The sequence below is a fragment of the Puntigrus tetrazona genome, chromosome 2 (genome assembly GCF_018831695.1).
Source record: "Puntigrus tetrazona isolate hp1 chromosome 2, ASM1883169v1, whole genome shotgun sequence".
In the NCBI taxonomy this organism is placed as follows: Eukaryota; Metazoa; Chordata; class Actinopteri; order Cypriniformes; family Cyprinidae; genus Puntigrus; species Puntigrus tetrazona.
In genome coordinates, this window is record NC_056700.1 from 14,668,957 (window position 1) to 14,682,065 (window position 13,109).

At 37.2% G+C, this 13,109-nt stretch overlaps 2 protein-coding genes across 2 annotated transcripts; both read left to right on the top strand.

Annotated features, from left to right (window-relative positions):
* The first annotated feature begins 445 nt into the window (after positions 1-445).
* stam (signal transducing adaptor molecule (SH3 domain and ITAM motif) 1) lies at positions 446-8,351 on the top strand. Its single transcript, XM_043260478.1, has 14 exons — positions 446-764; positions 2,399-2,483; positions 2,568-2,643; positions 2,770-2,865; positions 2,957-3,103; positions 3,778-3,868; positions 3,960-4,161; positions 4,445-4,539; positions 5,206-5,294; positions 5,477-5,564; positions 5,643-5,697; positions 5,882-6,032; positions 6,167-6,300; positions 6,713-8,351. The coding sequence occupies exons 1-14, from the start codon at positions 725-727 to the stop codon at positions 6,918-6,920; spliced, it is 1,557 nt and encodes a 518-aa protein (XP_043116413.1). The 5' UTR covers positions 446-724; the 3' UTR covers positions 6,921-8,351.
* A 1,141-nt stretch (positions 8,352-9,492) lies between these two features.
* tmem236 (transmembrane protein 236) lies at positions 9,493-12,376 on the top strand. Its single transcript, XM_043257043.1, has 4 exons — positions 9,493-9,826; positions 10,221-10,293; positions 11,041-11,164; positions 11,253-12,376. Exons 1-4 carry the CDS (start codon positions 9,579-9,581, stop codon positions 11,861-11,863), a joined length of 1,056 nt encoding a protein of 351 aa, XP_043112978.1. The 5' UTR covers positions 9,493-9,578; the 3' UTR covers positions 11,864-12,376.
* Positions 12,377-13,109: the final 733 nt, after the last annotated feature.

Genomic DNA, 13,109 nt, shown 5'->3' on the forward strand with positions numbered 1-13,109 from the left:
TATGTGGGCTAATATTTAAATTGTACATTTTATAGTACCTAACATTTATGGAAATCCCCTTGTCAGGTAGGTCCTAATTTTATATCTTACCTGTGTGTTTATTATTATTATTTACATATTTACCCAAAAAGAATGTTAAAATGAATTATGCATTATCCTCTTTGAAAAAAAAAAAAAAAAAAAAAAAAAATCGCTAGAGAAAATCCACATTCGTCATTGTACCTTTTCCTCTGGTCTGCCCTATCATAAATGCCACAATTTAATATTTTAACTAAGAGTCCAATAATGCAAAAAATAAAAAAGTGTTTATATCATCTCGTGACTGCTGAGTCAGATAGGGTCTACCATGTGATTAAGTCATATGATTTACCAGCTGTATTTTCCCTAACCTTCACAAAGTCATCATTTACACTATCCGATTAACAGACCCCAGTGTCGAATAACAAACATCTCGTTCGCATCCCGCTCATATTTATTTAGATATGCCCAGCTGTGTGTGTGTGTGTGTGTTTTAACTGTGTGGTATGTGTGCGCGCTCCAGCTCCGTTACCCAGAATGCACCGCTGCAGGGCTGCGAGTAAGTGATTGAGGAGGGGATCCCATCAGCAACACTAAGTGTAGTTTCTACGTTATTATGTTTATCAATTCACTTTTAACCAAGTGCTGACAGGGAGACGAACAAGAAGAGGATCGAGCGGTTTCGTCGCGTGTGTATATCTCGGCCATGCCTCTCTTCACGTCAAATCCCTTTGATCAAGATGTTGGTAAGTTTGAGATGTCATGCAGTTAGCGGGCGAGCTAACGGGGGCTCATCTGTGTCTATTGTTGTTCATGGCAACCCACCGGCTTTTGGTTCTTTTCGATATCACCGTGACCGTCTACGACCATTTCGCAACGGCATTCCATTGATTAAATGATTCCCGTTGGTGGTTTTAACGCAAAACTTTTAACGTAGGCGTTAATGACAACAGTTTCGCAGCTAGAGAGCTTAACATGTTATTAGCCTGATGGCTAGCCAAGTTTGCAGCTAAAGAAGCCGTGACTGAGCGAGCCAAATTTAATTTACTTCATTAGTGTGGCACTGACGGTGACTAAAGCAGACGCTTTGCGGACCACTTCGGATAATTTGAGCCATTTCGCTCTTAATGGTGTAATTCATCCTCGACCTGAAGCGTTCGCACCGGAGCTAACGGTTTACACGGTGACGCTGCAAATGTTTTCAGCTGCTCCTTTTATGAGTTATTAGAGGCGTTTGTTTTGCTGACTGATGGTATTTCAACTGTATGACTGTGTCCTTTATAATAGGCCTTTATTAAGATTACAGAGTTGTGTTTACTATGTCATTATTGCATTATGAGCCTGCTAATAATAGTTTTGCTGGGGCCACCAGGCTGTGCGGTTATATATATATAAATGCATGCATTTTAGGAAGCGTGTAAAATGTAGCTTATGGGTTATGTTTGCATATTCATGTATACGTTGATATGAATATATTAAGATCTTGCAGATGTGGGTAATGTCAGATTTTTGGGAGTGACCTACAGTAGCTGCAGATGCTCTAATGGCACAGATGCATTTCTGAATTAGAATTAGAAGTAGAATTAGTCTGAATTTCTGAAGTAGAGTTAGTCTCCTAGATGGCTTTGTTTGTTGTAAAGGTTATGTTGGAGGGAGGGGGTGTTCTGTGCAAGATCATAGGTATTGAACTCAGTCAGTGTGTTTTTGTTTTGGTTGACCTCTGTACTCCGTTTGACAAATCGAAGCTCACAACAAATGTAGGTCATTGGTTAACCTCCTGTAAACAGAGTTATTGCATTCAGTCATTAACTTTTTTGTTGTTGTTGTGGGAAATATTTGTTGCCTGGTATGGAATCGTTCTTTTATGGGGCGTTAAATAATTATGGCTGTTGATTTATAAATAAAATATTGTGGTATGATTAACTTTCCGGTTGAATAAATTAACATAGATGTTTCCAAACAAAGCCACAATCTTACGTGTAATGAAAACTGAGCTCTGGCTTATACACTAACAGTAAGATGGGGATCCTATGTATAGGATTAATTATAAATTATTAGTATTTCAAAAAAATTCTTTAGAACTTTGTATCACAGTTCCCACTAAATATTAAACGGCACTTTCATTACTGATTCTAAGAAATGTTTCTTGAGCGCATTTAAATAATTTTACTCAATTTTTTACTGCAATTTTGTTAAATATTTAAATTCAGCCTTGATGATAAGACTTGAAAAACTCTTCCCAACTCAGAATTTTAGATGTATATAAATTATAACCCATTCATTAATTTGCAAACGATTGCTGTGCCAGTGAATCTGTGAAAATCACAGGGAACATTTATCGTTACGTGGGATAAACACTTGAGTGACTATTTTTTTGCAGAGAAAGCGACAAGTGAGATGAACACAGCTGAGGACTGGGGCCTCATTTTAGACATTTGTGACAAGATCGGACAGTCTCGCACTGGGTTAGTGAATGAGCATTCAGAATTTTTTGTCTTTTAGATTAATGGGTGTTTAAAAGGTTAAATGTTATTGCTTGTCTCCCGAAGGCCTAAAGAATGTCTGCGATCTATAATGAGAAGAGTAAATCACAAGGATCCGCATGTTGCAATGCAAGCATTGACGGTAAGGCAGATGAGTCTTAATGCTTTCTACTGGATGAGACGAGATCATGCTTCAATGTCAAGTATGCAAACAGCAGAAGCCATTAATGAGCTCTCGAGAATCAAATGATTGTTTTCTCCTCCAAAGCTACTAGGTGCGTGTGTGTCAAACTGTGGAAAAATATTCCATTTAGAGGTTTGCTCCAGGGAATTTGCTAGTGAAGTTAGCAACGTGCTAAATAAGGTATGCTTTTCATTTCGTTTGTAGAAATACTTCATGCTTCAATTGGTCAGTCTAGAAGCAAAAGACCGATGTTTTGTCTTTTCTTCTCAAGGGTCACCCAAAAGTGTGTGAGAAGCTGAAGGCTCTGATGGTGGAATGGGCTGAGGATTTCCGTAATGACCCCCAGCTCAGCCTCATATCGGCCATGATCAAGAACCTTAGAGAACAGGGTGTTATTTTTCCTGCAGTGGGCTCTCAGGTGAGCGGCCAAATTTGGATTCTGTCAAATGCTGTTGTTATTTATATGTAAGGAATTAAATATGTGTCAGGAGTGCAGCTTCAGTTTAAAGGCCAAATGTCAGCACATAAAACACACACAAACATATATAGATATGGCTTTTAACATGTTGGCTGTTTAGTAGTGTTTTTAAAGCACAAATTCTGCATGACTATAATAAAAGTAAAGTAAAAGTTGTTGTTAATGGTTGATGTGAAAGTGAAAATTGGACCATAAAAATTAAGTGTGACCTAAAATATAGTATAGTAGTAGAAAAGATATATAGAAAAATTTAATTTTTAGGACTGTCAAACATTAACGTTTTTGTTATATGTGTATATTTATAGTGTGTGTGTGTGTATATATATATATATATATATATATATATATATATATATATATATATATATATATATATATATATATATATATATATACACACAACATTTGCATGCATATATTATATAAAAAAAAAAAGTTATTTATTATTTACTCGTTTGGAGTGCACTTGTCAAATGGAATATTTAAAAATTTTATTAAAATATATAAAATATATATATAAAATGTAGTTCTTTAGTGAATCTGCTAATGCACACCACACTGTGTTTGTTGTCATGGGAACATCCCAGCTTAGATGTTAAACTTTATTTGTTCAGGCAGCAGAACAGGCTAAAGCCAGTCCTGCATTGGTAGCTAAAGACCCTGCAACATCAACAAACAAGAAAGAAGAAGAAGACATTGCTAAAGGTGGGTGCTAATCTGAAACGCTAAGGTCCGGAATAATTTTCATAAAGAAAGACAGGTAATCTCCATCTGTCTCTCTCTTTCCCTTTCTCAGCTATCGAACTGTCTCTGAAGGACCAGCGGCAACAGCAGCAGCCTCAAGTCTCTCTGTCTGGCCTCTACCCGAGCACCAGCAGCCTCCTCACATCTCACAAGGCTGACGGCAGAAAAGTCAGGGCTATCTATGACTTTGAGGCAGCCGAGGACAACGAGCTCACCTTTAAATCAGGCGAGATCATCACCATCCTGGATGACAGGTGAGTCTGGCTCTGTTCATTGATGGCCACGACGAATTTCATTCACTGGCTGTGTTTGAAATCATTTTCTTCACACGATATTCGCTACACATTGGTCATTTTCATCTCTTTCTGTTTGGAAGGCTCGTTCCCACATTGGTCAGTTTAATCAATTTTGTTGCAAGGTTACAAATATTCCAAGCTCTGTAGAGGTTGAGTGAATGATTTCAAACACAGCCAAAGAGTTTCTTTTTTAGAAAATGACAGTTAGTGGGAGGTACTTTAAGCATCTCTTCTCTCGCAGTGACCCTAATTGGTGGAAGGGTGAGACGTATCAGGGTGTTGGGCTTTTTCCATCAAACTTTGTGACCGCGGACCTGACAGCAGAGCCTGAGATGAGTGAGTAAAGCTGTCACATCTACTGTTTCCCACCTGACGGTCTGCAGCCCCCTCAAAGTCTCTTTCTGTTTTACATTTTGTTTTTTTCAAACATGGTAATAATACTTATAACTTAAACAGTAAATCAGCATATTATGTCACACTGAAGGCTGCAATGACGAATGCAGAAAATCTAGCATTGCTATCGTTTTAAAATATATGAAATAAATACCACAATGGTACGGTTTTTGCTGCATTTTTGATCAATTAAATGCAGCCTTGGCAAGCAACTGAACTTATATTGGAGTCTAAAGATGTCAGAGCACTGGGGAAATTATTTTCAACTACTTTTTTCAGAAATGTTGTATTCTTAGGATTTTACATACAAGATCGGTTTCAACATTTTATACATAATGTCTTTATCATGCCAAGCAATCTTGCCAGCATGATTGGACAGTGATCCAAAGAGCATCTTGAGCTGCTTTGGAAGAACATTTGACCATCTGCACAACGGAAAAATCCTTGTTTCGAAAACCCAAATCTTCCAAATGTCCGTTTTTGTTCATTTCCAGAATTACACTATTTTTAATCCAATATTTTTAAACTATTGAATCCTAGTGTGCGTTGTCACAAATTTATTTTGGATTTATTACGTTACAATTATATTTAATCATTTTCTTTCTTTAGTGAAAACGGAGAAGAAGACTGTGCAGTTCAGTGAAGACGTCCAGGTAGAGACGATTGAACCCGAGCCAGAGCCTGTCTACATCGATGAGGTAAGGCCCTTGCAACTACAAAGCACATGAAATTGCATACTGAAATGAAAGACCCACTATTCACTCTTTCCCTTCAAAGCCGCCAGATGCTCTCGGTGGAGAACTGTGTTGAAGAATTAGTCGAAGCAGCTCTCAGAAGTGGCATGCAGTCTAGTTTGTAACATCTTTGCAATGTTCTGCAGGAGAAAATGGACCAGCTACTTCAGATGATCCAGAGCGCAGATCCAACAGATGACCAGTCAGACACCTGTGAACTTCTCCAGTTGGAGGGTTAGTCGAAAACCGGATCCGTATGTTGGTTCTGTGTTGAAAAGATTGATTCATAGTTGTTCCTCTTCTCTTAATTAGCTGCTTGCAACCAGATGGGTCCTCTCATTGATCAGAAGTTGGAGGACATTGACAGGTATTCAAAAAGTCTTATCTAAAAAGTAATTTAATGCAAATATATATTTCCTTATATCTAGCAAAGCCTGCAACAGCCTAACAAACCTCCAATTATTTTTAGTAAATGAAATGTAATGAGACTAATGCACACATCATTCCTCATAGATCTTATGTGTAATCAATCTGCCATTTTTTGATTTCAGAAAACACTCAGAGCTGTCCGAGCTGAACGTGAAGGTCATGGAAGCGCTGTCTCTCTATGCTAAGCTAATGAATGAAGACCCAGTATACGCTATGTATGCCAAACTACAGAGCCAGCAATACTACATGCAGACACCAAATGCTTCCCAACAGGTGAGAGTCTGACAAATGATCAAATATTGTATGTTGTTCGTTTGCTAGATATTATATCAGTTGCTATTATGGCTGTTTGTTGTTGATTTGTTTTGGAAGTGATTATACTGTAGCATGTCTGTTATTTTTTTCAGGTGTACCCTGGCCAGTCCACTGGAGGGCAGTATGCAATGGGCAGCACAGCAGTACCGGGATATAACGTTCCAATGGAGCAGCTTTCTGCAATGAACCAAACAGGAACGCCAATGTCTGGGCAGCCGGCTCCCAGGTAACTACACTTTACTAAATTACACAAATAAAATGAATTTAATATATTTTTAAAAATAGCATGGTTATTATAGACCGCATTTTTAATGATAATAATTTGCGATGATGTTGTCGCACTGATGCTGTAATATAAATGTTTTAGTATAAGTAGATAAAATATTTTAGATTTTTGTTGGTATTGTTAATTTAATAAAACAGTTTTTTTATTATTAACAACAATAAAAACTATTATGAGTGAACATTGTTTATAAAATATATCATTATTTATTTAAAAATACCTAATAATTATTATTATTATTATTATTAATTACTGGTGGCGGTGGTGATAATAACAATGTTATTATTAATTATTGTTATTATATTTGTATCATTTTATTTGAATAAATGTATTTCTTATTTGATCTGTTTCTCAGTGATGTCCATATGTACATGGGCCAGCCACCAGTCTACAGCCCGACCCCTGGCAGCATGCCTCCAACTGATATCCAGTCCTACCAGACCCCAGCCGGCGCTCCAGTGGCCATGAGCCAGACCCCTGGCTACACCGTGCCCTCCACCCAGAGTCTCCCTGCTACTGCAGACAACCAACAGACCCCTTACCCTGAGAAAGCCCTCTTATAGGGCCGCTAGAGACTCATACAAACACAAACAAACAAACACACACACAGTCAGAAACAAGGAAGATTCAGCTCACACAAAGATATTTCCTTCTTTTCTTTAAGACACTACAAAACAAACACTGATTCTGACCATGACAGGATGTGCCGATTGTTGACTACTAACAGGTGGTGTTCTCACAGAGCGCTTCTGATCCATCTTATACTTCTTTGGTCTCTTTTATAAGAACATTTTGTTGAAGGTGACGAAGAATGCCATGTTATACGGTTTATTTGACAGCTCCATTATAATAATAATAAGTAACTGGACGTTTCTTACAGGAAAACACACAGCATGCTTGTGTTGTACATACGTTTCCGTACCAGTGTAGGTCCTGATAGTCCAGTGTTCGTCAAAACAGGTCCTGAAGGGGAGGTTACGTCATCATTTTAATTTCTCATCCCTATGAGTGTTTGTGTGTGTGTGTGTGAGAGAGAGAGAGAGAGAGAGAGTGTTCAGGCCCTCAAAAGTCATCTCGCCTCTCCTCCAGAACCATGTAGCGAAACACTGCCATCATCTTGACAGTGACCCGTCACCCCAATGTTTTTAAGCTCAATTTTCAGTGTTAAGAAGATCAATGTTTTTTAGTGCATTTTATTTATATTTTGATTGTCGTTTTGCTGTTTTAATTGACAGTACTTTAATAGAAGGATGTAATATTCTGCCTGTGTGCAGATGTGTATATACGAGAGCTCACTTCTGTCTTTAGAGCGTAACGTTCAAAGCAGCTGCTTCTTCTGTAGAAAGGGCACGTGGGAAGTTGAGGAGTAATACTACTCCACATCATGCACTTTTAATTTACCCTTTCTTTCATTTCAGATGTGTCCACTTTAAACACACATTTCCTTTCCCCTCGAAGAAGAACCCGAATGGCATTATCCCTGCACTCAGACCCTTTTCCATAAGTGACAGAAACACTTGGCTTGTTTTTTTTTTTTTTGTTGTTTGTTTGTTTTTTCAAACTCTATGTATCCCCTGGGAACGAATGGTCACGTGTAAGTGATCTTTATCGTGGGGAATGATCAAACTAACCTCTTATTTTCCATAAGTCCTGGCAAGGGCTGAGACCGACACTAAAGAGAGCAGACTCTATTCAGTCATTTGCATCTTCTCTAAACCAAGGCAGTACCCCACTTCTCTGTCTCTGTGTAGCTCCAGTGTTATCAGAGTTAGTCGTTGACGTAGAGAGCATTCTGGAAAATTGGGACCATGGGCCAGTTCTAATGTAACACCTTAGCATTTGCACACGGAGATGATAATCCTTACGTCAACCTTATCCACAGGGAAAATGACTGTTTTTGGTGTATCAGTTGTATGTACCCCGTTGTTTGTATGTACTATTTTAATCATCTTAATTATTAGTATTCACAATAAAACTAGGCCAAATGTACAGCACATGTTGTGTGTCATGTTTATGTATCATTTTGCTCAGGTAGACCAGTAGAGATGGTTTTATTGATGGCTTTATGGTTAAATAAGCTCTTTATTTGTAGTTTAGTGTTTGAACAATTAGTGTGGTATTAGTAGCTTTACTGTAAAACATGTTAATTTAAAAAAATATATAAATGCTGCAGGTGTGCCAATTTAACAACAGCACAATAACAGTTAATAAAAAAATAACGAGTCCAACTTTACCTTCTTTCCCACATCCGAGAGAGTTATGTTGTGGAGAACTCTCAAACAAAGCCTACCACCCAGACTGCTGCATGTCTAGAGTGAAACATGGGGGTGGATCAGTGATGGTTTGGGCTGTAATATCACAGCATTCCCTAGGCCCAATACTTGTGCTAGATGGGCGCATCACTGCCAAGGACTACCGAACCATCCTGGAGGACCTTGCGCACCCAATGGTTCAAACATTGCATCCTGAAGGCTGGTGCCATGTATCAGGATGATGCACCAATACACAAAGCAAGACGGGTGACAGATTGGTTTGATGAACATGAAAGTGCAGTTGAACATCTCCCATGGCCTGCACAGTTACTAGATCTAAGTATTATTGAGCCACTTTGAGGTGTTTTGGAGGAGGGAGTCAGAAAAAATTTTCCTCCACCAGTATCACGTAGCAGGCGCTATTCTGCAAGAAGAATGGCTCAAAATCACTCTGGCCACTGTGCAGGACTTGTATCTATCATTCCCAAGATAAACTGATACTATATTGGCCGCAAAAGGAGGCCCTACACCATACTAAAACCAGGTGTTTCAGTTTAATTTTCCAACCATAGATGTGGAATATTTTATATATATATATATATATATATATATATATATATATATATATATATATATATATATATATATATATATATATATATATTGGCTTTGTTTACCATAAGAAACTTATTGCAAAAATTAAAAATCAACTTTTGAATGGTATATGGAAAATGGAAAAATATGTCTCAATTTGATATTGGTACTTTTTGCTCCCATAACTCTATAAAAAGAGAATTGTGACTGCTTCATTACTGTGGCAGTAAAAAAGCACCTGTAAGAATGCAGTGTAAGCAGCGGCAGTGTACAGAGTCCAGAGCACTCAGTCATTCAGTGCTTTGAGAGATGCACTGGATGCATTCGGTGACGACTCACTCGTAAAGGGATTTACTGAAAACTTAAACTGTCGAGATGCTCTCTAGAAAGACTGTCAAACTTATCCTTTATGAGCTTCTGCAGTTTGCATGTCTCTGTGTTCCTGTGTTTGTAGTAATGGAGCGTTTTGCTTCTGTCATTCGTATAGTGAAGTCTAGTGCCACTGCCTACTGGCTGGTGGTGGCGGCCTCGGTGGCCTATGTGGCATCTGTAACCCTGTTTGTGTGGGTTCCTTTGAAATACTTCATCCTCAAGACACAGCGCTTCTCAGAGGTGACCAACTGGTGAGTCTAAACCGTTTTCTGCGCTGCCACTCTTTTATTAGGGTAGTTGATCCATGAACTCTAATTACTCATTATTAAAATGTTTGTTTGAATTTTTACATGAATGAAAATGCATGTCTTTTGACCGGACACTGCAAGTGCACATATTCAGAATCAATGTAAATCATTCTATATAACTATAGAATAACTATGTGATAGAAGAAAATGTGAAAATATATCCAGACTAATTAAAACATATCACTAATGAAATGTAAGAATCAACTAACTATAAACCCAAGTTGCATTATAAGCTCATTTGATATAAAATAACGTTTTGATCTTAATTTCTAAACTGTGTCTTAGTTTGTGATGCTAATCATGTGCTTAAATGAAAACACCAGTATTTCTTCTGCAGGAGACCGGTTACACTTGCATATGTGATCCTCAGCACTTTACCATGCTTTGCTATAATCATAGCCAGCTCAAAGGTAATGCATTTTTCCATCTCACCAGGAAACTATCTTATGACTTAACACTTCATGATTATTAAAATCCATATTACTACCAAAAACCATTATTTACTGTATGCTCTTAAAAATATAAATGTTCTTTATTGGCATCTACGGTTCCATGAAGAACCTTACCATTCATGGAACTTCTCCATTGCACAAAATATTCTTTATAAATGAAACAAAAAGACTGTTTAGATTTTTAAAATGTCCTTTAACCAAAAGTAGTTTTATGTCCTCGTGTGTTGCTTATTTTATCCTTTTTTAAAAGTGTATATACTTTTAAAAGTATATACTAATCATTTATAGTCTTACTTTCAGAAAGTCTGTAATTGTAGTAAAACCTGTAATAAAAACCGTAGGGCTCATCAAGACATCAGAAACCTTTTGTAAACAGATTCTCTCCGAGGTACTAAGTAACTCACGGCAGACCAGCAGATTTACTATTAACTCAAAGACTGGGTATAATAGACTGTGGAATGTGAATAGATCTGTATTACAGCCAACTGTCAATGTATTACCAGTTTTGAAAAGTGTTCTCACGGTTTTTGACTGGTGAAGATAGTCCTCACATTGGTCCTGTTGAAATGATCAATGTAGTTTGTTTTTGTTTATGCATCCAAAACTGCTTCCATTTTCAGTATTCTCTTGAGGACGATAAAAGGCTTTTTGCTCATGACCTTTTTGTTCTCTCAGCAACCCTCTGGTCTATTTATGGTTGTGCAGGTTCAAGTTGATGCTGGCGTTAAGTGTGACCACTTCACTGAGCTTCCCGTCTCTCTGGTCTTGTTCTCCCTCATTTGTGTGGACATAGTGGAGAAAATTCGCCCTCTTCGCCTGACAGGACAGAGTAAGAGATAACCGCCAATAAATTTGGCCAATTAAATGATCTGTCTGTCTAAATTGTGCTCTATTTGTACCCTCCTTTTTTTAAAAAGCAAGCGGATTAGAGTTGGATTTTGAGATGCCAGGTCCGGTGTTGACTCACTTGGGACAGGTGACATCAGTGTCCGGACAGCTGCAGGCTAACGGATGGGACGTTGACGCGTCTCCGAGGTCGCCAGTTAGGAATGGGACACTATCAAGACGTTGGAGGGATGCAGATGAAAGCGGCCCCTCTCGCACCAGCAGCACGGCATATCTCTACTCCTCTCATTCTTACTCGGGTCCGTTTCGCTTCGTCTGGATTCGAGAACCTCGACATGACCTCTTCGTGGCCACCTTCATGTTTTGGTTTGACACGGTGGAAATGGTAAGGGTGGCAGGGACTGATGCGGTGTATTACTCAGCGTGGGTGTTTCCTATATACATACTGGCTTATCTGTCCATCCTGCGCGTTGTTATAACTCCAGACAGTCCTTTGCTGGCTTCATCAAGTGTTCTCTCCCAAGATTTGCCCTTCCTGGTGGTGCGTATATGCCTGGTGGCTGTTTTCGGTTACATTACGCCTGTGCTGTACATACTAAAGAACTTTTTCACTGCGGTATCTTTCGTGTACTTTGTCTTTATGACTAAACTAAAACTGCTGAACAGAGAAAGCATGTTCTGAGGGCATAATGGAAATCTATACAGAATTACAGCTCATGTATTGTAGATTGTAAATACTTTTTAAGGTTCAGAATAAATGTGTGTATTTCGTGATTTTTATTTTAAAAGGTGGCCAAAACTATACACAGACATCTAAATGTATAGTCATTCTATTCATATTTATTGTAGAATATATTACGTTTGAAGTAATTAAAAATAATGTTTTTGAAAAAAGGTCTATTATGCTCACTAAAGCTGCATTTATTTCAGCAGAAATAAAATATTTAAAATAATTTTCTATTTTAATCCATTTTGAAATGTAACGTTAATTTAATAGTAAAGCTGAATATTCAACACTCAAGATATCACACTAGTTTTTCTAATAGAGAAAACATTCTAATATGATCATTTTAATCAAATATATGCAGGCTTGTTGAGAATAAGAGGCTTTCTTCATAAACATTACAAAATCAGAATTGTTCCAAACTTTTTTATTGTAAATGTTATTTGTATTAATAAAGCTTTGTGTTTTGTTGCTTTTCTATGCATCACATTTTTCAAACAATGTACGATTAATTAATTGTGCCAAATGTCATGTTTTCAAATGTTTAAAATATAACAATTTATTAAGAACATCTATTGTTGCACACATTTATCGTTGCATTTCATTTCTGCATGTGAGTGCAGCTACATTTGATACAGACTTAAGGTAATGCAAGTTAATCTTATACCAGGACATGTTCCCATAATGTAAAAACTGATTGCTTTTTATAAAAAGCCTGACCAGTAATACTTTGATTCAACTATAACGCATATTATAAGATATAGCTTTTAAATTTCCATGATCAGAAATCCCCTTTCATTGCATCTCGTATACTGCTGCACGCTAGAATTTTTTCAACATACATGGTCACACTTGTTGTCAGATAGCTTGTAATGTATTTGTAACCTTGAAAGCAATAACAATGTGATATGACAGAGCTCAGAAAGATGAAATATTAATATAAATTTTAGAAATGTAAACAATTTAACAAATATATTTTACACTTTTACATAAGATATATAATGTATTTTATATATATATATATATATATATATATATATATATATATATATATATATATATATATATATATAAAATAATTATAAAAAAATAATTTTTGCAAGAGTTCAAGGACAATCTTCTGTATATGATAGCTTTCTTTCTCTGTCTAATGCTTATTTCAAGCCTATTTTCTCAGCTCAGCATTATTCTCATCTAACCAGTG

What these genes read in the sequence shown, in the direction of transcription:
- tmem236 (XM_043257043.1), top strand. Translation starts at nt 9,579, where the DNA reads ATGCTCTCTAGAAAGACTGTCAAACTTATCCTTTATGAGCTTCTGCAG. An exon ending in TAATCATAGCCAGCTCAAAG is followed by an intron (nt 10,294 to 11,040) that starts GTAATGCATTTT and finishes ATGGTTGTGCAG; the next exon opens with GTTCAAGTTGATGCTGGCGT. An exon ending in TCTTCGCCTGACAGGACAGA is followed by an intron (nt 11,165 to 11,252) that starts GTAAGAGATAAC and finishes TTTTTTAAAAAG; the next exon opens with CAAGCGGATTAGAGTTGGAT.
- stam (XM_043260478.1), top strand. Translation starts at nt 725, where the DNA reads ATGCCTCTCTTCACGTCAAATCCCTTTGATCAAGATGTTG. An exon ending in TTAGCAACGTGCTAAATAAG is followed by an intron (nt 2,866 to 2,956) that starts GTATGCTTTTCA and finishes TTTCTTCTCAAG; the next exon opens with GGTCACCCAAAAGTGTGTGA. An exon ending in AGAAGAAGACATTGCTAAAG is followed by an intron (nt 3,869 to 3,959) that starts GTGGGTGCTAAT and finishes TCCCTTTCTCAG; the next exon opens with CTATCGAACTGTCTCTGAAG.